Source organism: Neolamprologus multifasciatus, chromosome 17 (assembly GCF_963576455.1).
Source record: "Neolamprologus multifasciatus chromosome 17, fNeoMul1.2, whole genome shotgun sequence".
Classification (NCBI taxonomy): Eukaryota; Metazoa; Chordata; class Actinopteri; order Cichliformes; family Cichlidae; genus Neolamprologus; species Neolamprologus multifasciatus.
The window spans coordinates 2,665,402-2,693,396 of NC_140455.1; the positions used below are offsets into that span (position 1 = coordinate 2,665,402).

At 42.4% G+C, this 27,995-nt stretch overlaps 1 protein-coding gene across 4 annotated transcripts; it reads right to left on the reverse strand.

The window, feature by feature from the left end:
• Positions 1 to 20: 20 nt before the first annotated feature.
• ipo8 (importin 8) lies at positions 21 to 27,777 on the reverse strand. Of its 4 annotated transcripts, none has more exons than XM_085138807.1 (25): positions 27,368 to 27,776; positions 25,678 to 25,759; positions 25,139 to 25,295; positions 24,831 to 24,989; positions 21,066 to 21,222; positions 20,509 to 20,598; positions 18,607 to 18,701; positions 18,427 to 18,511; positions 15,903 to 16,037; positions 15,428 to 15,527; positions 15,012 to 15,088; positions 14,584 to 14,700; positions 14,396 to 14,485; positions 12,917 to 13,082; positions 10,787 to 10,947; positions 10,364 to 10,489; positions 10,202 to 10,268; positions 9,653 to 9,778; positions 8,904 to 9,001; positions 8,694 to 8,789; positions 8,236 to 8,456; positions 6,753 to 6,958; positions 4,271 to 4,492; positions 3,466 to 3,595; positions 21 to 486 (listed from the first exon to the last, which is right to left on the reverse strand). In XM_085138807.1, coding segments are annotated over exons 1-25 (3,048 nt in total). In that variant the 5' UTR covers positions 27,452 to 27,776; the 3' UTR covers positions 21 to 485. The 4 variants fall into 4 exon arrangements, with proteins under 4 accessions (XP_084994933.1, XP_084994932.1, XP_084994934.1 ...); XM_085138806.1 differs by having other exon boundaries at positions 10,193 to 10,268; XM_085138805.1 differs by lacking the exon at positions 21 to 486 and having other exon boundaries at positions 3,462 to 3,595; positions 10,193 to 10,268; positions 27,368 to 27,777.
• Between the last annotated feature and the right edge of the window lie 218 nt (positions 27,778 to 27,995).

Below are 27,995 nucleotides of genomic sequence, written 5' to 3' on the forward strand. Positions count from 1 at the left end.
AAAGACGCTCTTACAGCACATACAAAAACACTCTGACGCAGTTTTATTTTGTTTTGTTTTTTACAGTTTCGCTGAGAGACAAACACAAAACACGACTGACTTAGTTACAAATTAAAGCACTGCACTGTACAAAATATTTTGTGAATTGTGCTGGTCAAGAACATTTATATTTATAATGCAGATCTTTTCCTCAAGTATACACAGAGACACAGTCACACAGTCACAGGCCGGTGGACCTGTCCCAGTGAAAGTATTATTCCAGTGGGGCTTTGAAGCAGTGCAGCAAATCAGCAGTTATTGTGATTTGAAACCAGCCCCTGCTACTCCATCCAGGTCTACTGAAACTCTGGGAACTGGTGGGATCTGTTCAGATATGGTTTGATGTAGACTGACATCGTTCAGATTGAACTGAAGTACAGCTCAGACCAGCGTTTCTCTTCTTTGACCCCTCTCCTGATTCTGCAGCCCATCTGTTTCTTCAGTGCTCTGAAAACACAAGATGAAACTCGGCTCAGGACACAACGTGTTTAAAACGGCATCCTGCTATGACAAAACCCACAAGATTTGTAAACTGAATGACTTATTTTCTACTGTTTTTGCTTGATAAATTCGTTGGAGGCTTTTGATAAGAGATCAAAAAAGGCGCTGAAAAGCTTAGAAATATGGTATCTAAGCAGATTCTTACTCTGGATGGCATTACCTTGGCCTCCAGTAACACTGTGAGGAACCTTGGAGTCATTTTTGACCAGGATATGTCCTTCAACGCACATATTAAACAAATATGTAAGACTGCTTTCTTCCGTTTGTGCAACATCTCTAAAGTTAGAAATATCCTGTCTCAGAGTGACGCTGAAAAACTAGTTCATGCATTTATTACTTCCAGGCTGGACTACTGCAATTCATTATTATCAGGAAGTCCTAAAAACTCACTGAAAAGCCTTCAGTTAATCCAAAATGCTGTAGTTAGAGTACTGACAGAGACTAGAAAGAGAGAGCAGATTTCTCCTGTTTTGGCTTCCTGTTAAATCCAGAATTCAAAATCCTGCTCCTCACATACAAGGTCTTAAATAATCAGGCCCCATAATGACCTTGTAGTACCATATCACCCTATTAGAGCACTTCGCTCTCGCTCTGCAGGCCTACTTGTTGTTCCTAGAGTATTTAAAAGTAGAATGGGAGGGAGAGCCTTCAGTTTTCAGGCCCCTCTTCTGTGGAACCAGCTTCCAGTTTGGATTCAGGAGACAGACACTATCTCTACTTTCAAGATTAGGCTTCAAACTTTCCTTTTTGCTAAAGCATATAGTTAGGGCTGGACCAGGTGACCCTGAATCCTCCCTTAGTTATGCTGCAATAGATGTAGGCTGCTGGGGGATTCCCATGATGCATTGAGTTTTTCCTTTCCAGTCACCTTTCTCACTCACTATGTGTTAACAGACCTCTCTGCATTGAATCATATCTGTTATTAACCTCTGTCTCTCTTCCACAGCATGTCTTTATCCTGTCTTCCTTCTCTCACCCCAACCAATCACAGCAGATGGCCCCGCCCCTCCCTGAGCCTGGTTCTGCTGGAGGTTTCTTCCTGTTAAAAGGGAGTTTTTCCTTCCCACTGTCGCCAAAGTGCTTGCTCATAGGGGGTCATATGATTGTTGGGCTTTTCTCTGTATCTATGAAGCGCCTTGAGGCGACTTTTGTTGTGATTTGGCGCTATATAAATAAAATTGAATTGAATTGAATAGATTGCTAAAATAGCCCACTGTCAGTGCCGTGTCCTGATGCTGTGTGTGGAAAAGCTCAGGGCTCTAGAGCGACCCAGTTTCAATCCCCAGCTGTGGCGAGTGTGGAAAGACCATGGCAATACTGCGATTGTGACTGGTGCTAACACATTTTGAACTAACACGCTGAAAAATGTATCCAGAAAGCACATTATGTGCTGCGATAAATGCACTGTGTCCCCTCTCCTCGCCGCCTTTCAGGCAGCAGGTTGTCAGAGGAGGCCAAGATGATGATTAAGTCTAACATTGCCTACAATGTTCCCAAAGAAGATGTTCCGTTCACTAAGTTCAAGTCCGAAATAATTCTTCACAAGAAATTTGGCTTTAACATAAACCCCACGTACAGTAATGATGTTGTGTGCGCCCAGGTTACAGGTGTCACCGCCAGTGTTGGTCAAGTTACTTGAAAAAAGTAATCAGTAACTAATTACTGATTACTTCCCCAAAAAAGTAATCCAGTTACTTTACTGATTACTTATTTTCAAAAGTAATTAATTATTTAGTTACTTTTTAAAAACACGATTTACAACCTGAATAGGTGATAAAGTGATAGATCTTTCAGCCCAATTCTACTTTTTCTACATAATCATCATACAAAATGTAATCAAATGGAAAAGTCTCTTTTTAAAACTTGTTTTATTAGTTTTAATCTTTTAACTTTATGCATCAAGGAAAAATTTTATTATATGCAACATTCTCTGACTGGAAGAAATTAGTTTAACATTTAAACCTATTTTCTGCACATTCCAGCACATAAAATAAAATATTTTGTGTGTTTACACTCAGTCTTTCAAATAGATGCAAGTAAAACACAGCAGAAAATAAATAAAGTCAAAGACTAGCGGTCCTGTTGCTCTATTTTCACCTGTAAAGCAGGAGTGGGGTAGGCGGAGGTTTACCCTGGTGCAGGTGTGCTGCGGTCAGTGGAAGAATCCGCGAGTTTCTCTGTGAGTTTCCCATTACGTCGTAGCTACTCGGTGCTTGCTCAGAAGTTTAGGGGTTTTTTTCGCTGTAAAAAGAAGTTTTCTTCCCACGCACAACGGACACTAATGTTTTTGCCACTTTTTATGGAATCAAACTCAAAGTAAGGTCAGTACTTCCACGCTTTAAACGCTGCACGCTCATACTCTCTCTGCACTCGATATATGATCCATTGTTGATCTGCACACAGCTGTTGTCACGAACGTCGCACTCGCTTACGTCACTGTCATGAGACATTCTCACAAAAAAAAGCACGGTTTTAGTAACGCAGTAACGCAGCGTTCCTACGGGGAAGTAACAGTAATCTAATTACCGTTTTTGCAATAGTAATCCCTTACAAGTAACCCTCGTTACTTGAAAAAAGTAATCTGATTACAGTAACGCGTTACTGCCCATCTCTGGTCACCGCAGACACGTTGAAAAACGAAACGAGAGCTTTAATCTCGGCTTCACACAACTGAACTCATGGCGGCAAACACTTTACCCTCCTTCCCTTCTCACTGGGTGTGAATGGAGCCCCCTAGTGGTCCGCCCCTCTGCAAACACCCAGTAGGATCTCTTACTAGCCCAGGACCGCGGGCTTAAGCAAACGGCCAGAACAGCTGAACAGCCCGGACCCCTGGATGCGGTAACGCATGCACCGAGTCAATTACAATTTTTGCAGCATGTTTCTTCCCGTCTTTCTAACGTCTCTCCTCATGTCGTCTCTCACCATTGGCCCTTAGTTGCAGTGCTCCTCCTCTGCTGTGAGATGCTGTAGATCTCCTGAAGCTGTTTTTTCTGGTCATCGCTGAGCGCAGCCGTCAAACAATGGTACCATACTGGATCAGTACTCTGGACCCCTACAGACAAACACACAGCAAAGCTCTAGTGTCACGGTGGTTTCATGCAGGCGTTATATGCTGCTATATATGGGTTATACTGCTTTACAAAGAAGTTACTGAGAATCACATTTTTGTCAAGGATGGTCCCATCTGTGTTTGTCCTGTTTCGTTACCAAACCATGTGGAAAAATAGCTGCAAAAATACAGCAGACCAATGAACTGATCCCACTGCAATGTTTTTGTATGCGATATTAAAAAGTTTCAACTTCAACGAATCCGATCAGAGCAAGAATGTAAACATGCAGTTGCAATCGGCTGGTTTTTGAAGGTCACAATAACGTCTTGTATTTGTCACAGTGAGCGAACAAATAAATATTTAAGTAAAGAATAAAATGGTATAAAAGCAGAGGCTGTAGTGCACCACAGTCACTGCAAGCAGGGCGTGGACGAGTAGGGGAGTGAAGCATCAGCCACCTCCACGTCAACAATATTCTTTAACAGCAGCACAAAAACTACACACAGAGGGTTTGAAGAAGGGGCCACGCTGTCGACCCTTTTTCCAAACTTCCTAGATCTTGGTTACACCTGGATGAGCCTGGTCCATGAAGCACCAAGCTGCTTCCTAAAGGACCCAAAGATCTGCTCCCAGTGTGCCGGAAACAAACAGTAAAGGTGATCCAACATGTGACCTACTGAGCAGGGCAGAAGTGAAGAACTGATACTCGTCCTCTCCATTGTCGTAATCCAGAGGCGTGCTGTACTCCTCCAGAGGCGTTCCCTCAAAACCATCGTCATCCCAATAGTCATCTTCATCGTCGTCGTCATCATCGCCTCCTGGGCCTGCTGGCATGCTGGACTGCTGCTGCATGGTGTTACAATTCTCATTCACCTCATCTTCATCACTGGGAATCTCCTCTGGCGTGAGCACAAACACAGACATTTAGAGTGAGGTACCAGGATGTAAAGAGAAGTTGTTTCCAGCGTACAGTTTGATTTGGGGAGTGGCTCACAAACTAGTGCTGGCCCAGAACAGGGGAGTCGCTATAGGTGGGTCGTGGTCAACAGACCAACTGCTTATGGTTCTGACACCAAAGCAACTTTGTGAACAGAAGAGTTTTCCTATGTGAAAGAATACCACAACATCTTTTTGTGAGGGTGTAATGTAACCTTCAGTCTTTAGCTGGTAGGAAACCTGTTAACACAGTGCAGTCTAATGAGACGTTGTACGAGTTGTTGCTGAAATCTCTAAAGAAGCTGACAATTATAGTCAGCTTAGTCTTTTGTGTATTTCCACACAATCAGGATTATTTTTTTGTAACATTGGATCTTTAGCTTTAAAGTGGTTAAATATGGAGCCCTGCAAGAGACAGTGGAGAGAAAAACAACACGTGAAGATCATGTCGAGTTACTCTTGCGAGATCTCGTAAAATAGGCCACATCCTTTGCAGGTCACATTTGAAGGCCAAGTTGCTATCCTTTGTGGCCCAACCTATCCCAGAATTCATAGCGCGGCTCAACCAATTCCAGTTTCCAAAAGTGGCAGCAGCTACTAAGTTTTAATATTTCTCTTTCTGGGTCACAAAATAAACTTTTAACATATTTTCAGGCGAGAGTGTAGCTGTGTAAACTTCAAATATCTGCTCTGTTTATCAAGATATCACATATTTGCAAAAGTGCTCTGACGTTTTCAGAGACATCTGTTACCCACCAGCTCGAAGCTGACCGGGAGGTCGAGGCCCACTAGAGCCGGGGGGAACACCACACTCCCAGCACACCGTGCCTCGACGGATGATCTGATATCGTCGTGTGGGTGTTGTTCCCAGATCATCATGAAAATGTTGTTCCAGGTTCAACGTTGAGGGTGACCAATCACATTGTTGTGACGTTATTCTTTTGCGCACCAACCCATTCGTGCATTTATGAAATTCCAATGTTGCAAGGACAATATCAATTCTGCTTAGCGTTTATTAAAGGGTCAGGGTTAGGGTCCGTTGATCGGCGGACAGAGGCGGTTTCTCGCAGCTTAAGTACAGTTTTTTGTTTTACGCCAGTTTTTCCCGAAGTCGCAAAAGTATGACATCACAACATTCTGATTGGTCACTTGCAATGTTGATCCTGGAACAACCTTTAGTATGATGATCTGGGAACAACACCAACACGAGGATATCAGATCGTGCGTGCCTCGACCTCCCGGTCAGCTTCGAGCTGGCGCCCTCCGAAGGATGCAGCCTATTTTACGAGATCTCGCAAAAGTTGATCTTCTTCTCTCTTTTTTTTTTTGCCTCTAATGTCCCTTGCGGGGCTCCGTAGCTAAAAAACAGACAAGCACTCAAAAATAAAAAAGAAGAAAGTGTGGTTGGCATCACCAATGTTTAGAATTTTAAAAATGGTTGAATGTTGTAACATTACTACTGGGTAGATAATGTAGTGCAGAATATTTGTGACATTTTACGTCCACCTTTCTCTGTCCAGCTAATAAAGATGGTTATAAAAACAAAGAAAAGATAAGACAGCAGCATCATGAATAGACTGATTCAGTTACTAATAAAAACAAAGGCCAAACAGCATAATACCCAACATTTAAATGATTGAAATATTGCAGAAGAGCATAACGAATACTCGAGGTTACTCAGAACGCTCACTGAACTATTCAACCAGCCACTGCCTGCCTTTTAAACCTGACCGCACAGCTGGCTACAACAAAAGAAGAAACACATTTTAAATACATTAAATGTTAAAATGTGCACCGGTCAAGTTAACATTCATGACGACCGTTTCCTCCGTTGTTGTTGAACCGTGAGCTTTACTGACCTCTTGACAAACTACTTCAGCTGTTAGTGAGGAGCTGTGTGAAGCTGGAGGGGCAAAGACGGCATAGTTCATATCGATATTTTTTTGACAACCCCAACCAAAATATTTACATGTCAGAGTAAAAGAACGACGCCTCAATCACAACAATAACAGCAAATACATTTATGAGTGTGACCCACCAGCGGTAGAGAAGGTTTAAGGACCCAATTCCTTTATTTTTAACCGAAGCAAAGTAGAGCACAGAGTGAGAAACATCGTGCTGCTGAGCTCAGTGGCTAATCTGACTGACTCTTTGCTTTCTTTCTGTCTGCAAGTTTCTTCTGTTGTTGGTGCCAACCTCCCGCTTTCTGCTCTCTATTCTCACCATTCTGGTCTTCGTCTTGAGCCCCTGCACGGGCAAGCAGCTCCGGTTTGTTGATTAGGCGGGAGGCATTAATGTGCTTGAGGCCCAGGAAAAGGAGGAGAATGGAGGGGACGATCTGGGCAGCCACTGCATCCAGCACTGCTGGCCGGCTAGGAAGCTCGATTAGCACACTCAGTCCGATGATGCACATCTTACGGTCATGGAGTCTGCGGAGTGAATCAGAAGAAGTTTCTGAGAAAGAAGGCTTTTGTTTTTTTGAAGGAGCACAAAAATAAATAAATAAATAAATAAATGAATAAGTGTTCACACAAATTAAACTGTCATCTGTTAATTAAAAGAATTAATGAAAGAACACCTGTTGGTATGTGTGTGTCCATCACAGAGCTGCAGTTACAGGGATGCTAGACTGGAAGTAGGTGGAAAACAGTCTGGCTTTGCTCAAAGCTCAGAAAAACAGATCCAAACATTTCTAAATCTATGTTCACCGGGACACAGTGTCTCTATGGTTCAGTGATCACCATCACCCTATTAGAGCACTTCGCTCCCGCTCTGCAGGCCTACTTGTTGTTCCTAGAGTATTTAAAAGTAGAATGGGAGGCAGAGCCTTCAGTTTTCAGGCCCCTCTTCTGTGGAACCAGCTTCCAGTTTGGATTCAGGAGACAGACACTATCTCTACTTTTAAGATTAGGCTTCAAACTTTCCTTTTTGCTAAAGCATATAGTTAGGGCTGGACCAGGTGACCCTGAATCCTCCCTTAGTTATGCTGCAATAGATGTAGGCTGCCGGGGGATTCCCATGATGCATTGAGTTTTTCCTTTCCAGTCACCTTTCTCACTCACTATGTGTTAACAGACCTCTCTGCATTGAATCATATCTGTTATTAATCTCTGTCTCTCTTCCACAGCATGTCTTTATCCTGTCTTCCTTCTCTCACCCCAACCAATCACAGCAGATGGCCCCGCCCCTCCCTGAGCCTGGTTCTGCTGGAGGTTTCTTCCTGTTAAAAGGGAGTTTTTCCTTCCCACTGTCACCAAAGTGCTTGCTCATAGGGGGTCATATGATTGTTGGGTTTTTCTCTGTATCTATGAAGCGCCTTGAGGCGACTTTTGTTGTGATTTGGCGCTATATAAATAAAATTGAATCGAATCGAATCAACATTTCTCACTGATTAGCTGTCGAATTTATTTAATTTGTGTTTAAAATGAAAACAAAAATCTTCCTGATTGAGCCACAGAAAAACGACTTCTTCCTCCAACTCGTCAAACCGTCTGGATGTTCTTGTTATTTCTGCAGGATCTTTACATCACAATATAAAGCGCTTTGAAGCAATAAAACTGAATTAAACTGCCCCCCCCCCCTTTCATAGCAATCACAGTTTCACTCAAAAACGTCACAACATGAAATTTTTAAAACCATAAGAGAACATTGATCCAGAATTTCTCTAGCCTAACTCAGAAGTTAGTAACTCTCTTTGCTGCCTTACCCCAAGAAGAATTCAGTGTCATTCATCCACTGGTTGATGAAGTGTGTGGTTATGGGCTGCGGGTTGTGTGGAAAGTGCATGTTGTCCATCGTATGGATGAGCAGGGCTGGATTGTAGTAGAGAGCAGCAATGGCAACCTGGAGACACATTGTCCTCAGCTCACTGGATTTCACCCCCCGCATCAAACGCTCAAGCACTGCCTCCACGAAAAGAGGGATGCACTGTGGAAACAAAAGAGCAGACAATATTGCAGTTTCCTCAGAGTGTCAGCAACATGTGGTTTGAACCACAGTGTGTTTGAAATATGCAGGTGAACAAACTGCCATGACTCTGGCTTCCCAGCGTTGGGCATAATTACACCGACAGAGAGAAACACTTCTGGCTGCAGGATGGTAGAAATAAAAAACGGTGCTGGCTGTGTGATCAGCGGAAATTAAAGGTACAGAGCTGCACCTGACCTGGTCGATGCCTCTGCCTTTGCACTGCAGGATGATAACCTCCAACAGTTTGGCTGCATGACACTCTGCATCCTCGCCTGAATCCATGGACAACACCTTAAACAAAAACGCGCACTGGTCACAACACAGCAACAACACTGGAAAAAACGCTGGATGTTTGTTCCTGATGATATTTCTGTGAACCACAGTTCAACACATCTGCAGACGGACCTTTTTGCACATGCTGTAGATGACCTCTAAGTGCTTCGGACTGGACAGGAGCATGTCCGTGTCCACGGTAACATAGTTGTGCAAAAGCGGCATCATATCTGTGACATAAACACAATTCATACTTTGAATCTCCAACAGAGCTTTCATATAAGCTTTACCCAACATGAATCATGACTTTTATTATTCAAGTTGTTATTTAACTTAATAGTCATTTACGTTTCATATTCTTGGAACTATGTGACACAACCTCTGTGTATTCACACAAAAATCATGTGAATCATCTGCAGCTGTTTTCACAGACACGTGTAAAAACACCAACACAGCATCAAACTTACACAAATGTGGATTTTTTTATGGTAATAGGCTGATTTGTAACTGTCTTAATGTGGCTACACGTCACTTTCTTTGTTGCTACCAATTTGTGGTTTCACAGCTGTTGTGATAACAGAAAAACTGTTTTATGATTAATATTTTAAACGTGTGAAATATGCGCTTGTTTCCGCCTCTCAGGGGAGATCATTTCCTCTATTTCCTGTTGGACGCAGTAAACTGAATTTCTGGGCAGCTGCAGACGGTTAATTAGGTTAAATAACACATTTAGACGGATGCTGGAACTTAAGCAGACGTATTTTATGTAATTTGAAAATTTATGGACAAAACAACACAAACACAACTTCTGCACGTATCCAGGAGGAAAATACCGCATACAGTCAAGAGTTAGTGGAGATGAAACTGGGTGTAGGACAAACCTGTGAAGTAATCAAAGCAGTCATGCTGGAAGACCTCATACAGGACGCCCAACAGCTGCCACATCTGGGGGGAGATGGTCTGACAGGTAAGGCCAAATGCCAGTGACAGGATCTCCTCATAGAATTCTGCAGCGGTTAAAGGATGACAATGACACTCTGCCACATCTCTGAGATACAAGAGAAAGACAATCCAACACCGCTAACAGGAAACATCTCGGTGCCTGTTTACAGACCACTCAGCATGAACATGCAATCTCTACACACATTTCCATTAAATGCAGGAGATAAAACGTGACACCAGCGTAGTGTCAGCGTGAGACGGCTTCCTAATTAACTAATCTAGAGATCACTATGGCTCTTAATGAAGACAGCAAGGAATATATTTACTGAAATAACTAAATTAATTCATTAATAACATTTGGAATACTTGCAATATCTAGGAAAAGGGAAAAGTGTGAAAATGTGGAGGAAGAATCTGAAAAGGGAGCCCCCCCCCCCAAAAAAAAAACCACACTCTTTGGACTGCCCGTGCACACACACCTGCCATACCTATGATGGGTTTCTGCAACACCAGGCCAATCACCTGCAAACAGATCCCCTCTAGCTGCTGTGTGATCTGAGAGATGAAACGAAATAAGGCGTCAAACATTCACCACTGTCCCAAATTCAAATACTTATTGCTGTGTGTGCGTATTTGTGTGCGCCTCGGACCTCTTTGTGGTCTTCCATCACGGTGAGGATGGTGTCGATTGTACTGAGGATACCAAGAGCCATGACAGTCTTATCTTCGTTCTCCTCGTACTCCTCACTCTGTAGAACTCTTGTGAAGATCTCTGCCTGCCGAACACACACACACACACACACACACACACACACACACACACACACACACACACACACACACACACAGAGTGGTGTTTCACATCACTTCACTGACCTTCATTCATTCATGGACATCTACATTAATACTAACTCCCTGATGTTTTTCACGAGTTTTTCCCCAGATCACAGCTAAACTTAAAATAAAACTTAACCTAAAAGTAGCTTCGTCTGTGTCTCTCACACACACACACAAACACACACACACACACACACACACACCAGCTACAAAATAAGTCCATGTTGTCGTCCTACCAGGTTCTGTGTCATGTCTACAGCGATGACGGCCACTTCCTGGTTGTACTCGCAGATCATTTTCTGGATGACGTTGGTCAGGTCGTCGTTCTCCGTTTCTCTGACCACGTGCAGAAGCTCCTGCATGACTTGCCGAATGTAAGGCCTGATGTACAGCTTGGCTTTATAATGAAAACAGATTGAGTGAGAAAATGAGACTGTTACGGCCCAACAGGGCGTCCTCCTCAAGGTGTGGGAGTGTCCTTCAATCGCTTCTGCCTGAGGTGCCACCTTTCCCTTCTACACAGCTGACTCTCGTTAGTAATCAAAAGTATTTAATCCCAGGGAAAGGTGAGCTCTGGGCCACAGCGCCATGTGAGTGGTTACAGCTGTGAGCTGCTCTCTTTCTTTTTGGCTTACGTTTTACTTTATTGACCAACGCCTGAGTTTTGTTTGTTTTGTTAAACGGTGATGGCGGCTTGTCCGTCTCTTTTAGTTGAGCTACTTTAATAAAACTCTTTAATTTAACCCTTATGCCTTCTTGTCTCCTTTTTCTGACCCAGACACTTTTTGTTACCTCCCCCTCACCGCCTAGACCCCTCAGGGGCACGTAACAAGTGGGGGCTCGTCCGGGATCTGAAAAGGGAGTTTGAAATTAGTGGTGTTTGGGTTTTTTTGGCTTTTGTGTGACGGTTGTGTTGCTTTTTGAGAAGAGTAGAAATGCACCTTCCCAGTTAAGTTAGGTGAGTGTCCAGCTCTTCCTTAAGTTCTTCCTTCGGGCACTCTTTTATTATTTTGTCTTTCTTATTTTTGGAGTAATCCTGGGTGGGGATTAGTTCCCTGTTGGGGGAAGTGCTCCAGTTGCTGAAGCTTTGCCTTTAAAGCTGCCTCGAGCCCAGCACGCTCCAGAAGATGGGGAGGTATAGTTTGGTGTGCTCAGGAACTGGGTAAGTTGTATTTGTTAATGTGTGTGCAGCAAAAGGTAAGTTGGTCAAGCTTGTTACGTACCCCTGAGGGGTCTAGGCGGTGAGGGGGAGGTAACAAAAAGGAGACAAGAAGGCATAAGGGTTAAATTAAAGAGTTTTATTAAAGTAGCTCAACTAAAAGAGACGGACAAGCCGCTATCACCGTTTAAGAAAACAAACAAAACTCAGGCGTTGGTCAATAAAGTAAAACGTGAGCCAAAAAGAAAGAGAGCAGCTCACTAGCTGTAACCACTCACATGGCGCTGTGGCCCAGAGCTCACCTTTCCCTGGGATTAAATACTTTTGATTACTAACGAGCGTCAGCTGTGTAGAAGGGAAAGGTGGCACCTCAGGCAGAAGCGATTGAAGGACACTCCCACACCTTCAGGAGGAGGCCCTGCTAGGGCCGTAACAGAGACTAAGGCTACGTCCACACGTACACGGGTATTTTTGAAAACTGAGAGTTTTCGTTTTAAAAAAGAATCCCGTCCACACGTAAAGGCAGAAATGAAGGAAAACGCTGCTAGGAACATGCCAAAGCAGCAGGTGGCGCTATATTCCTAACCGTGCAGAAATGTTGGCCAATCAGAAGTCTAGAAGCCTCGGTGGGAAAAAGTAAACAAAGCTGGGGCATAGAAGCAGAACCGAGTCGTATGTGTGGAGGGACAGTAACTGTGTGCATATATGTAAGCATTTAAACACTGCAGAGAGAACAATTAACAGTAACAGTGTTGTAGAAATTCATTTCACCGAAACAATAACGTGGCGCACAGTGTGACGTCAAAAAATGCGCACACCTTTGACGCTGCGTTTTCTGCGTTTTTCTCGTCCACACGTAAATGCAAAAATGGAGTTTTCAAAAATATCCACCCTGGCCTGAGTTTTTAAAAATCTCAGTTTTCAGTGACTGAAAACGCCGTTTACGTGTGGACGAAAGGTGCAAACGCATAGAAAAATCTGCGTTTTCAAAAATACCCGGGTACGTGTGGACGTAGCCTAAACCTCTGTATGGGAGATGATCATATTTGCACTTATCAGTGTTTACTTTCTACCAATATTCATAAGTGCTTCTACTACAATGACAACCAGTCTCTAATCTCTAATTAAAGGAATACCCATTTCTCCTTTCTTACACACTTATATTTAAAAATAATAAGCTTGGGCCTGTGATGGTAAAGAAACAGACCTTGTTCCTGGTTGCTGACCAGCGTCTGCAGAGCGATGGCAGCCTCCACCTTGACAGGCATCTCTTTGTCATCTATCAGATCCTGTTTGACCAACTCCACAGCATTCCTCAGCACCAGCTCGTCATGGAAACGCAGCGGACTGAAGGAGTGCAACACCCAGCAAGACTAACAAAGGAGAGTATCCCAAGTTTGTACAGCATCCATACAACTTTCACCTCAGTCAAATTTGTGAAACCACCATAACTGTCTACTGCTGCCGTCAGCGACTCCCCCACCAGATGCATCACTCTGGTCTGCAGCACAGCTGGTGTGCTGAAGAGACTAAAACAATAACTCACATTGACTAAACGGACCACCCTGCAGCACTGAAGAGAGCCAGTCGACGCGTTAAAGGAATAAAATAAAAAACAGTTCCTTTGAACATTTTAGCAACGACAACCCTCAACGAGTTATCATTTTCCAGGTAGTCACTGCAGGCTTTACCACAGACTGTGTGTCTACAGTTCTGTGAGATTAACATTTGTTTTCAGTTTCAGTTTTATTTGTCATATGCAAGTTAGCACAGGGTCAACATTGCAATGAAATGTGTTTGACGAGCAGCAGTCACTCAGCAGCATGATACAGTAGAAGAAAATATAATATAATAAAATAAAAAAATAGAAAAATAGTAAGGAGCAAAATATTAGAGAGACATGGTAAAAGAGAAAAGATGACTAAATATATATGCATCTATAAATATAAATATATGTACACTAGTGATTAAATAAGAAAATCTTGAAAAGAAATATGACGGGAGGGCAGATGGGATATTGCACAGGAATGAGCAGCAGAAAATTACAGTATTGCACTTTTAAATATAAATATCAATGACAATAAAGTGAAGTGACCAGTGCAGATTAAACACTTGTGAAGCTGCAGGGTAGCTGTGAGTGCTGTGTTATGTGTGTTTAAGTGTTGTGGTTGAGGTGTCGTATGGCTTGGTGGTAAAAACTGTTTTTAAGTCTTGTAGTCGAGCAGACAGACTCCTGTAACGTCTGCCAGATGGTAACATTTCTGACACATCTGCTGAAAGCAGTACAGCACTCGTCCACATCAGCTTCTAGTGCAGCTTGTAAATAATTCCTCAAAAAGGTTATCTTTAAGTTTCATTTAATGAATATGCCCTACCAGTGGTTATTGCATACTTTTCATTCGTTTCAATAGCCACTGGAATACATATACCAGATTCAAATAAACTGGAATTATTCCAGTTTAGGTCCTAAACCTAAATGGGTTTGTACATGCATGCAGTTCAATTTAATATAGAACTCAAATACCTCAACTGGACATAATGTTTTTTTAGTTTTATGAAATAAAACTGGGTAAAAATTATACACACAGGATTAAAATGCACCCACATTATTCATTCAGTGCTGATACATTATTAGCCATCATGACTCTTACACTGCTCTACCAAGCAGGGAGGAAGCGTCACTCACCCTGGCACGCAGGTAACCCAAAGGAGAGTTCAGCAAGGGGAAGACGTAGTTCTGAAGCATCAGCTCCATCTGCTCCCTGTACAGCCGCTTCTGTAGGACCAGACACACAGAAACGCAGCGAATCCTGAAGCTGATCACTTGATAAAAGTGCTCGTTACAGTTCCATCCAGAGGCGTGTCTCCGTGTACCTTAAGTAAGAGCTCAGCCAGAGCGCCGATGCAGTGCAGCGCTCCGTCCGTCCTGCAAGGATCAGCAGAGGGGTCCATCAGGATACGATGGCAGAACTCCATCATTTGAGGCAGGACCTGTTAAGATGAATAAAGGACATGCTGCAGATTACATTTACAAGATCTGTGTGCAGAAACTAAAGCTTGTGGCTTATAGACAAAACATAAGTGAAATCTTCTGAAAGGATTAAAAAAATAAAATACACCGGCAGGAAAAGAGAAAAACAGTCCTTTTGTCATGTGGTGGAATAAACTATAATATAATATCAATATCCCTGGGCAAGGGCCTAGTTGCCACATACTGTGTTCAAGCACTCTGGTTCCTGTGGATGTGCGCTATCATGCCCCCCCCCCCCCCCCCCCCCCCCCCCCCCCCCCCCCCGCCTCACCTCTTTCCTCTTGCGTGCAGCTTTACACAGCAGGCTCTGGGCAGCAGTGACTGGGAGAGCATGGTCATCATAGAGGTCTAGACACAAAGATGGATACTCTCAAAAACAACATATCCCAGGACATGACGTGCGCTCACCTTCACCACTTAATATTATAGCAATGACAGTCAGTGGCCAAAGCCCATCGACTTTCTCTCAGTTTTACTTTTAGGGTTTTTTGGTAGGCAAACTCCAAACTCAGATATGCTGTTGTTGCAACCTGCAGATTACAGACACATGTGGACCCACTGTTCCTGTGCAGAGCAGGAGGGGAACCATAGCAACACTAAGAAGAGACTCCAGAGTGTGGAGAAGTAACTCAAGACTAAAACTCTAGTATCATTACAACCCTAATACCGGGATACTTGAACACTTACTGAACTTCATACGGATATACTCATATGGATCCTCTTGCCATAGTTTCTCGTCCTCGTCTTTGTAGCACATAAGAGGGAAGATGACCTCCTGGCAGATGGTCTACATGAAACAACAGTCTTCATAATATTAATGAGATTAAAGATGATTCAGAGGGAAAAATAAGACTGGCTTTATTAAAATAAACAGACAATAAAAATGACCAGAGTGGAAAAAGCAGAAATTTGTAACTATGTGATTGATTAAATGATGAAATCACAGACAGAACAACTTTCAGTCAGCATCCATTAGTTACTCTTTATTAAAGTCAACTTTGAACTGAGTCAGGAGGACCCCTCTCTAAAGTTCCTGACATTTTTGGTGGAATAGTACCTTTAAGTATTTGGTGAAACTAAATTCAGATCGCTCTAAACTGAATAAGAGGGTCTGGTCCAATCAGGAACAGGTAAAGATCATATTCCTTCATGCATGTCCTACCTGCATGTGCGGCTTCATCTGTTTCCAGGTCAGTGAGTGTGACAGACCCTGGTTGAGGTAGTTGAGGCACTGCTGTAGGACCTGAGGAGTAACATACTGCTTCTGTCGGTACTGGTCCACCACCTTCAGCAAGACCTGGATGGATAACACACCGCACAGGATGAATAACCGCCGTCGCTCACAGGATTAGTTGCAACAAACTGCTAGTCTTGATGTTTGCTCAATAATCCAGGTAAGCAAATCCCAAAAAGTTGATTCTGTTGATCTGAAACCAACAACACTGCAGATGTCGAAGCAGAGCAACTGCGGACAAAAGTTTCAGCCTGTCTCAGCAATGCAAAGCATCACCAGCAGGACTTGGTAAAGACAGCAACAGGCAGACTCATCTGGTTGGTTAGTGTAAAATACGCTGCTGCGATTGGTCAATATTCTCAAATGAGGGGCCGTGCTGCTCTCTGGCAGGAAGCACCATGCCCTCCCGTGTTTTAAATGCACTTCAGAACAACACACAGCAACACCACATATGAGCGGCTGGAGAGAGGTGTGGGGTCTTCACACCCCCGTTCTCTGTTGGGGGGGGCTGAGGGGTTGGCGTCTGGGATGCTCCCTGCTGCTGCAGGACCGGGGGTGGTCTGCTTGTCTCCACCCCAGAGCAGAGGGCAACATCTCCTGGCTCTGGGGGCAGACTGCCCCTCTGGGACCATCTCAGGCCCCCCCATCTGTGGGGACCTATTACCCCCCACCACACTCCCTGCTGGTGGCTGATGCTCTCAGCCGTCGGCGCATTGGTGGTTCTCGGTGTCGAGCTGGGCGCTCGTGGCTCAGTCGGGCCGTGAAGCCAAACTTTCATGTGCTCTATTTTCAAACTAGTCATCTCAGGAATTTCCAACCTCTCTCTTAATGTTCTCCAAAAACACCACGGCAAGGAAGTTATCTTCCGCCTGTTTTGTAATACCAGGGATTCTCATATTTCCCGTCTCTCTTGGGCAGTCATCCAAGTCTCCAGCTCCCTCTGAAGTTGAAGCAAGTCCAGAACGGTTCTTCACTTTTCCCTCAGAAAATATCCTTCAGACATTTCAGGCTGCTCCACCCTACAGTGGAGCAGCTGTTGAGTCTTTAATTGCACAGAATTCTTCACTATTTTCTCAATAAAAGTTTCTCAGCTCCAAGTCATGCTGTTAGCTACCTGCCCCTTTGCTCCTGAATGGTTGCTATTATCCGAGTTCAACTCTCTGGTTGTTAAGGACCATCCTTTAATCTAGGAGATGTTCTTTTGTCTGCCTTTAGGCACAGTATAAACGCCTTATGAATATCACATAACCTTGAATTTGGAATGCACCTAATATAAAACAGCATTTTCAAGTAGATATTGAAGAGCTCTTGAGTTAACCCTTTAAGACCTACCATAGAACCTAGTCCGCCAGAGCTTATATTATATTTTTACATGCTGTAGAGCCATTTTTGGGAGCATTTCAAGTTGCTATACATCAATACAACCATTATAGACCAGATTTTAATAATATGTATGCATTAAGTGCATAGTAATTACATAAATTGCAAAAAAGTGCAATAAACTACAAAAAAATTGAAAATCGTTTTTGTTTTTTTTAACATATATTTCTAGTTAGAGAAATTTAAGAGGCTTATCCCTCAAAACTGTAAATACAAAAAAGTTGCACAAAATAGTTTCCCACCACAGGAAATTTATTTTGAGTGTCTTCATAGTTTTATTTTTGAAATACACCAGTTTTTATATACTGCAGGAAAAACTGCAGTATATAAAAACGAAAATAAATATTATAGTGCAAATTTGCAAAAAAGCAGCATCTGCATCAAAATAAACTATTTCCAGCAGTGCAATATGAGTCCTAAGCATCCCAGAAACGACACAGAAAGTCATAAAGTCAAAGATAACTTTTAAAAACACCAGTATAGGTTCATGAGGCCCTGATGGTAAAAAAAACTACATTTCTGCAAAAATGACGTCACTTGCGGTTTCGGGCAGGTCATGGAGGATATGCAAAAGTTCGCGCTGACGTCTATTCCAACGTAGGAAGTGTTACAAACAGCTGATCGGATCGGCAAAGCGTGTTTCTGGAATATTATGTTTTTGTTGCTGCAAGTGCTTTTTATGCAGTTTTTGCAAAACTATATGTGGAAGGAAACTGTGACCGAGGACAAGCTGATGGCATAAGATGTAAGTACAACTCCTCCGGTTTCATATGCAAAAAAAATTATTGCGCTAGCTCACGTGGTTGCAGAGCTACAAGGATTTAAAAATAGTTACGCAAAACAGAGCGTGCTGCTCTGACCGGTTTTAAAGGGTTAACCTGTTGCTGTCATGCTGAGGAACAAAACCAAAGGAGAAAAATACACGTAAAACAACAAGAGTGCTTGGTTACTGACTGTAACGCACAAATACCACAAAGATACGTATCAACTAGAGAATCTATATTAAAGATCAAAGAGTGTTATTTACTGGACATTCCCTATAACTCAAACAGACTCAGTGACACATATTTACCTGCTGTATCCCCACTGCATATGTCTTCAGGAAAAAATCTGCAAACTCGTAGTACTCTTTCGTCACGTTTCCTGGGCTTCCATATCTGTGATCCACATCAGAAACACAGGAATGCTGAAAAGGTCTTTCTGCCACATCCAAATCTGCTCGGTGATGATTTAACAGCATTTCTGGACTCACCGTTCAAACAGTCGCGTGATGATGCGCAACGCCCACTTTTTACACTTCCACCACGCCAGCTCGGGACGGTCATCCTCATCCACCTCCAGTGTCTCCTAACAAACACACTGCATGGTCAGTACTAGGTCCTTGTGAAGAACAGATTCATTAGAATTTTAATCCATGCGTCTAGAAATAGTCTAAAAAGACGCTTTTTTCAGTAATCGAGCGTTCAATTTTCAGTGCGCTCGTTTGATCAACAAACCTTTAACTACACTGTGGAGCACTTGTGTCAGTGAAAAAACATTTCCACACTGACGATGCTGTTTTGTGCCACTCAGCTCTCACAATAACTGTCTCAGCTAGGGATGCACCGATACCGATACCGATATCGGGTATCGGGCCGATACTGTAAAATGTGTGTGTACTCATACTTGTAAAAGTTAACCGATACCATGAACCGATACCAACTTATTTCATTAATCAGAGGGTGGCTTGTCATTTCTGTTGTAGTTTTTTAGATTGGCCACTAGGGGGACATCCTGCGCTAAACAGGCACAGGGTTAGACGAGTGAGACTGGCAGCTCCAGATAAAAAAGAGAAACTGGAGGCTGCTGTAGCTAGGCTAAACAAAATGTCAGCAGTGTGGAACAGCCAACTTTAACTCAGGTTTTGGAAAAGCGATGAAAAATGTCAAGAGAAAATCCACGGACAGTTAAAATAACAGAGGCTCGACTCATTTTATCGCTCTGGATGACCAGCCAATGCCGGTCGTGGAAAACATAGGATTATTATTGGTTTAACGGCACAGTGGACTGATGATCCACGGGCAGATGGGGAGTTCGTCAATGCCAAATACTTTCGTTATTTTGTTTGTTTACATTATGGACACTCTGCAACAATTTAAAAGTTTATCTTATTCTCTTATTTTATTCCAAACAGAAGTGTTTATTTATTATTCTGAAAGCTCGAGACAGTGCCAATAGTTCAGTGATATGTTGTTAAATTACAATGTGGAGACTGCAATAATTTAACAGAAGTGCTTATTTTTCACTTGAAATTTTTTTGTGGTCATTTTTATTAAGATTTTATTTTTTATCGGCAGAGAATAAAATAAAGCCTGTCTTCCAATTCATTGCATTTGTGTGTGTGTGTGTGTGTGTGTGTGTGTGTGTGTGTGGTAGAAGTATCGGCTTTTGTACTCAGATCCAAGTATCGGTTTGAAAAAATTGGTATCGTTGCATCCCTAGTCTCAGCAGAAGTAAGCTTCTAACAGTTCAGGCTCACATGTGTAATTGTAAAATTGTGTAATATGAAACCAAATGAATGTGGTTTGTTTGGAATTAATTAAAAAACATGTTCATTATAGACTTTATTTTATTAAAACAAATGTTCAGCACAAAACGTTTGCTGGTCTCCCTGTGTCTGTGTGACTTTCTCCCACAGTCCACAAACATCCACGCTAGGCTGATTGGTAATGTGAGGCAGATAAAGGGCTGAAAGCACATAGAATAAGCATGCTGGTACTTTAATGATCATTCTGTGACTCGAATTAAAGTGCAATACACAAGTTTTGAAAATAAAATCCCATGTAAAAGTTGATTCTGTTCATCTGGAAATTTGCATATCAATGATCCGTAATGTGAAAATGATCAAGAAACTGTGAGGTCAGCTCATAAACTGACCTCACAGCCTATTGTTCACTAGTGGTCCTGGTTTCAGTCATTATGCAAATGTCCTGTTTATAAGATCGGGGAAACCTGCAGTCGGCTGAGACTTGGACGAGTGACCACTGAAAACGCTACGTCCACATGAACAGAGTCAACTTTTTGGGATTTCCTCATCCAGATGATTGAGAATGCATCAAGACGTTACTGTTGGATTTGTTAAATCACATTGTGTCTATATGATTCGGGATCTTACAGCTGGGATGTCTCGGTCCATTATGGCTCGGAGTATTTCCATCCACTGAGTCATCACTGTGTTGTTGATCAGCTGGAGAGGCAGCGAATACTGCAGGAAAGAAGAAGTACCATTCTTACTCCATCACGACCACCTGTCTACTCTCTGAAAGCATCGCTGAGCCTTTCCTTAACACATAAGTCACATCAGCGGATGACGACAGTTAATCTGAATAAACAGCAACTGCTGCTGTTTGTATCAGTGCAGTGGAGTTTAGGGCACATTGAAAAGTGTAATTAGGAATAAAAAGGTGCACGACTGTCGCCCCTCTCACCCTGTTAGCATTCAGTCTGGCCACAGTCACATTCTGTAACCTCAGCATGAGACAACTGAAGGAAACATCAATTTAGAGCTTCATGTGTCAACAACACCAACTACATGTTTTGACATGAGACATTTCAAAGTTTCAGTTTCTGGCTTTTTAGCACATGAAAACGTCTGATCTGAAAAAAGCTCACACGTGCACACACACGTGCACACACACGTGCACACACACGTGCACACACACGTGCACACACCTGTACAAGAGCATGGAAGATCTTCAGGATCTGTTTCTGGATGAGGACTGAAAAGATTGTTGCATCAACCAGCAGCTGGCTGATGAGTTGTTGAATCCTGGGCAGGAAGATCTGCATGGCTGCAAGCAACGGCTCCCTCTCATCTGCTTTCCTGTACCTGAAGCACACACACATGCGTGATACTTACTAAATGATCTCAGTTCAAATCAGAACGAGCTTCAGGTTGTAGACATCATCCTCCTTCAACTGTTAGACTGAAGCAGAGATGCCTGATCTGCTTCTGTCTCTATAATACTTGCTGGTCTGAGAGAATTTCTTTAAATGACATTACACTGTGATATGGAAGCCCGCCACTAAAAAAACACAAATATCCATAACTCGACATTTTGACTTATATTTCTCCAAATTTCGAGTTAATAAGTAAAAATTTCGAGTTAGCTCTGCCAATCAGTGATCTACGTGAATCAGGTCACTTTCTTGTTACCTGGAAGCATATGGCGCAGAGCAACGCGCACTCAAAACCGTATCGCAACAAATTGGCGCTTTTGCGAGTACGTTTGCTGATAGTGACGCCCTGTGATTCAGCTAATAACACAAGGACTTCATCATTTTTGAAGCCACGCTGAAAATACTCAGCAATCTGTGCATTCATGACTGGATGTAATAGCTTAGCTGTAGCATTTGTACCTGAGGGCTTCAGCTTCCGGGTGACAAGGAAATGACGTCATTCACGTAGATTAATGATTGGCAGCGGTTACTTTTCTCAAAATTTTGAGTTAATAACTCAAAATTTCGAGAAAATAACTCGAAATTTCGAGTTATGGATCCTTTTCTTTTAGTGGCACAAACAGGCTTCCATACTGTAATGTTACATTTCTTGGCACAAAAATGTAAACTGCAACTAGCTGCACATTTTTACTAATTGTAAAAGAAATTAATACAGTGGAACCCCGACTTATGAAATTAATTTGTTCCAGAGGGTCTTTCGTAAATCAAATTTTTCATAAGGCAAAGCACCATTTTCCATCGCCTTTTGAGCGAGGCGATGCTGGCTGAAGACGATTGGTATAGTGATGGGTCGTTCGCGAACGAAATGGCTCTTAGAGCCGGCTCTTTGACGTGAACGATGCGAGCCGGCTCCTTATCGCGAGCCGTCACGTGTTTTTTTTTTTTCTTTCTCTCTCTCTCTCGCACTTTTTTCTGCTTCACTCCGCACACGAGCCTTGTGCTTTACGCTGGGCAGAGGGGGGAGGGGCGGTAGTTACACTCAGTAGCACAGAAACAGAGCGGGAGGGAGAGAGAGAGCCAGGGACAACAAGGTCACATTAGAAAGGTAAAGTAATCATCCACAACTACTTTCAGTTGGAGATGATAAAGGATTCAGAAAGTTTATTCATGCAGGTCCATACGACAGAGAATATGCATCTTCTTTTTGTTTTCATATTTTAATTTATATTTAATTGTGTTGTGGTTTGCAGTGTTTTGTGTTGTTTCACTTTAAATTTGTTTAAAAGAAAAAAGCTGAAAATTTAAATAGTTAAAATTTGAAATGTGAATAGTTGATTTTTGTATTATATGATTTATTGATTACATTTTATGTGGAGTGAATAAATAAAAGTATATTTACGATGGCCCCTAGAGGCAAAGCACATAAAAACTCAAAACACGTACAAAAGACAACAGAAGTGCTCCAGGATGCTAGGGGGCAGTGTTGAGCTTTTGTTACCTAGTGGCTACACAAGCCAGCAAGTACCAACGACTGGATTTGGTGTGTGGTAGTAACAGGTAAATGAACATTGTTTTTAAATTATTTGAATATATATGAGTGCCTGTGTATTAATACACAAACAATACACATATGCTTTCATGCTTTCAATTGTGTAACTTAAGTGATCTAGTAGCTCTGCTTTGGAAGTTCAGTTCATGCTAGAAATGTGTTTTGGAGTTTGTACGTGTTTTGTCTCTAGGGGCCACCGCACATATTTATATATAAACATATATAAATAAAACCACTTTTTTTACATTAGTAATTCCTTTTGTGCATAATTTTATATTATTGTTAATAATTAATTAATTAAAGCAACAAAACAACCTGAAGAGCCGGTTCGGAGCCAAAGAGCCGGATCTCTAAAAAGAGCCAGAAATCCCATCACTAGAGTGGTAAATGGCCTGTATTTGTATAGCGCTTTTACTAGTCCCCCCTAGGGACCCCAAAGCGCTTTACACACCCAGTCATCCACACATTCACACACTGGTGGAGGCAAGCTATGAAGGAGGAGGTTGAAGAAAGCATACATATGTATGCATACATATGTATGTATACATGTACATAACATTATGGAATTTTATTTAATTTTTTAATATTTTCTGTTTTATCTACTTCGTTATGCGGGCATTTTGCCGTTAAGTGCCTTCGTAACTTGAATTCTTCATTAAATGGGGTCTTCGTAAGCCGGGCTTCCACTAGATTTATAACGCTCCTCAAATGAAGCGATTTAGCAGGTTGCTAACTTTGCTACAGATAAATGACTCGCCCCACTGTGACATTTAAAGTTTAAATGTTCTGAATGTGTTTTTCAAACAGAACAAGCCTGGTTTGCATCTCAGTGCTAAAGACACAGCCTGTATGTTGGGGAGAGGAAAAACAAAGATGTCATCATCAGAATTAGACAACAGAAATCATATTTCTATTGGTTATCTCTTGCAAACATCCAGGAAAAGCATCCGAGTTCTGGAAAGCCTTCAAAACGTACCTACATCACTTCCTTCAGGAATCCGTTTGGAATGCTTTCACGCTGGGAATTTGCTTTATATCCTTGTTGTCCAACAACAGAGTATCTCCAATTTTATATGTTCTCCACCAAGTATTCAGAACTGTAAAAACTAATTCGCGTTTACCTCGACAAACCAACGATGGTCTACAGTAAACTGTCCCTCCTGCGCCTCAGTGCTGATATGATCACTGCTCCTGTATTTTTAATGTAACACGTGTTACAGGCAAATACGCAGATGACAAGACTGAAAATCCACAGTCTGTTTTTGACAAATGTCAGAAATCTTTCTCTACATCAATATTTATGAGGTCACCAAAAAGTATCCATATTCAGACCCTTCATGGTCGTCAGATTAAAACGGCTGATTCTTATAAAACTTCAGCTTCATGCCGGATGAACTTTAAAAAAAATCATGTGGTCTCCAACCCCCGGGCCACGGTCCGGTACCGGGCCGCGAGTCGTTCGGTACGGGGCCGCGAGAGTTGAGGCTCCGGTGTGAAATTTATGGTTTTCTGGGTTTTTATCGTTAACTCAGGTTCCCCGGGTCTTTTCCTGTGTTGTAGTCATGTGTCTTATTTTGAAAGAAATATTTACATGTTACCATAGCGACCAGGGAGCATTAAGGGGCAGAGAGGAGGATGTTACTCTCCATGTTGTTATAAATAAAGTTACACAGTGAAATCATCTTTATTATATTTACAAAATCCCAGTTTTTGTCTCGGTCGTATCGTTTTATTTCGTTGTATTTATCCGCGACACCTTAAAGGCCGCAGCGTGAAAACATTGCCTGACATTAAGCCGGTCCGTGGCTCAAAGAAGGATGGGGGCCGCTGGCCTAAGACTCCATTTTTCTTTTGCACACATATCACTCTTAAAAAGGGGCCCTGATCTTTTTAAATAAAGGATTTCAGATGTAATAAAAATTAATAATAACCCGTTCTGCTCTCCAGACGTGATTGGTGGGTGGGCTGAACATGAACAGGTTACTTACTCGTATGTTTTGACCAGCTGGTAGAGAGCCAGCAGCGTCCCATACCAGCTGCCGCTGTTTGGAGACTGCAGGTACATATTGATCTTGTCCACAATGGCAGTCCAGCGGCCGGGGAAGTCATGCTTGATGATGGCTCGCAAACACATGGTCAACTGGGCACTACAGAAAAAAGAAAACACGTGGCGTCACTATCATGTCGTGGGCACTATTCAAAGGGCTTTTAATGGTTAAAATAGGTTAAGATCTAAGCTTTTAGAGAAGGGGAACAGCTGTCCTGAGTGAGCAGGTGTGTGCACATGTGCATGTACCGTATGGACTCTGGACAGCGGATGATACCCTCCAAGATCTGATCTCTGATCTGCTGCCGGTCGTTCTCGTGGATGTTGAAGGGAAACACAACCTCCCCGACAGACGGCTCCCTGTCCTGCCAGTACTGACTCACCATGTTCTTCAGGTAGATTGCAGCTACGCACACCGAGACAACCACAGCACACATTCAGACCATCATCACACAGGTCATATAGCTAATATAGTTTCACACTGTTCATTTATTTATGTGCTTCTACAAATCACAAAGACTCCATTTAAAACACTGGTCTGTTGATTTTCTTAAGGCTGAGAAACCACACGTGCAGATCCAAATCTTTAACCTTTCAAGTTTGGTGTAAAATCCCAACACCATGCTGCTATTCCAAATACTTACTAGTGAAGTGCTTCCCAAACAGTCGGCCATGGCAGCTAGTTTTAGACATACTCATACAACAGTCTCTCTCAGCAGGTCAGTGCTATTTTTCTAACTACTAAATAATGATGGAAACATAGTGACCAAAACCAGTTAGCATCTTACCTGCTTGACGAACAGGAAACTCTACCTGCTCCGACACAATGATCTGAAGCAGGGTAGGAGCGAAGTTAATGATCTTGTAGGACTGAAACACACAGACAGATGGACAGCTTCAAAATTTCATATGTATTCAAAACAATATTAAAATATTTTTAAACCCAAAGTTTTTGGAAATGAAATGTAAGATGCCAAAGCTGCAGCTCTTAAAAATGGCCTCTGAAGCCTTCACCAGTGTGTAACTGTGTGACAGGTAAAGGCTTAAACTGCAAAGACAAAGCATAAAGAGGAAAGTGTGAGTGAATGAGTGAAAATAACACTGATATGAAAATTCTACCTGTTTTGCTGACTGCAGCATGCAAAGACAAGTATGTGCTGTGCAGGTCTACGTGCATTAGTTGTGTAATTCTCTTTTATTGGCCCACTCATGCAGCTGCAGCACCCCACAGACGCTGCAGGCCACAGTACTGCCTTATTGTCGCGTCACTTCATCACAGTATATACAGTCTAACTGTTCTTATAATTTGGCGCCATCTAACATTTCTGTCTTGAACAGTGCAAGATTGATTATTATTATTTTATTACCATTTGTACTTCTGTCAAAGTCCATTCATGCTCCACTGGCAAGAGAATATTGGATCCTAGACAGATGTTTTCTAGAGGATTGCAATTCTCAGCTGTTGGTCAGTGAATGTATTCTGGCCTTTGTAAACTTTCCAATCCCACATAAAACCTTCTGTTGTTCTCCACCTCCTCTCCGGCCAGCTCCCCCTTTCCAAGATTTGGAGTAAAATACTTTTTTGTCTTACTCAGTCTTCTGCATCCTGAAGTACATCTTATGCCTGCCATGAATTCATCCAGGACGATGTCAAAGTTGTGACATCGAAGACATTATCACAGTTATTTCTTTTGAAATTGCAGACAAATTAAAAGGAAACAAACACACCAACCCTTTCTGTATAGCTTTGTAAACTAAAAGTGCAACAGATCCGTTTCCGAGAAAGAAAAAGAACACAAAGTAATGTGCGATCTCAGAGATGGAGAAAGAAAAAGAGGACAGAAGAAGATACGATTTATTTTCCTTTAAAAAAAAAAAAACGAGGATTGCCCAGCAGGTGATTTAGAGCTTAGATGTAAAGCTTATATAATCACACAATGCATGTGCAATTAAATAAGGAGTTATTACACAGTGTGAATGCCCACAGCTCAAATCCATTTAAGATTTATCAACTCAAGTTTCAGTCATGATACAGCCAGCGTTATAATAACACAGCATAAACATCAGTGGGTTTCTGCATCATTCTAGTAACTCAGCAAAGCTCTCAATCGCCAGATATTGCGATCCTTTTTATTACTCGGCCATTGAAGGCAGGAGCAACAACAGAGAACAGCAGGAAGTCCTGAACTCCAGTGCTGACATGAGAAAGTTTGGGAACCCCCGCTGCTGACCGTCGGCTCATGATGGCTGTCAGAACTGCCTCCTATTGTTCTCGAGGGCAGCTGCCGCAGTGACTGTTGGGGTACCGGTTAGTCTAAATGCTGATCTCAGGCCTAATATATGCATCTGAACGTTAACCAGGTAAAGCCGAGCGCAATCCCCAAAACACGGTCCGCCATCCTCCACAAACACCAGCAGCCCTCCTCGGCTCGAATGAAAACAGAAAACAAGCAAACCAAAACTATTTAGCTCACCCACCTGATTGAGTTCATTTTCTGCCGCTATCCTCAGGTTGGGGTCGATAGTTCCCTTCAGAGCCTGGATTATACGGTTGGGATCCATGTGTGTTTATTTCCAATGTTCCGTTTCTATTTTTATTCTCACATTCATGAAACTAACAGAAGCTAACGTTTCTGCACCCAAATTTCGTGCCTTTTGCATCCAGTGTGGCCTAAACACGAAAAGGCTTCCGGTAGTAAAAAAACACAACGTCCGGTCAGAGCATTCAAAATAAAAGTCTTGTTATCGGACACATGTTCAGCATTTTGTTTAAAGGAGCGGAGGCGAGTTTCTGTTAAAGACACATGGGTGTTCTTTCTGTTAATGTCCCGACACCTTTACAGCGGTCTTATCAGTGTTACAGGCAACGACCTGTCAATATTAGCTCTAGCTCTTTTTTTAGGCAGTTGACATTCAACATTTTATTGTATTACCGCCACCTGCTGGGCTGGAGTGTGAATACGTGACTCCAAAATGCAATATTTCTGCAAGGAATGGGAAGTTCCTATAACCCACGATTATTCCCTTTTCCTGCCGTTATGCTCATTTAAATGAGCACACAGTTACACACCGTTTGTATCTATAATTTCAGTCTCTCAAAGAAAAT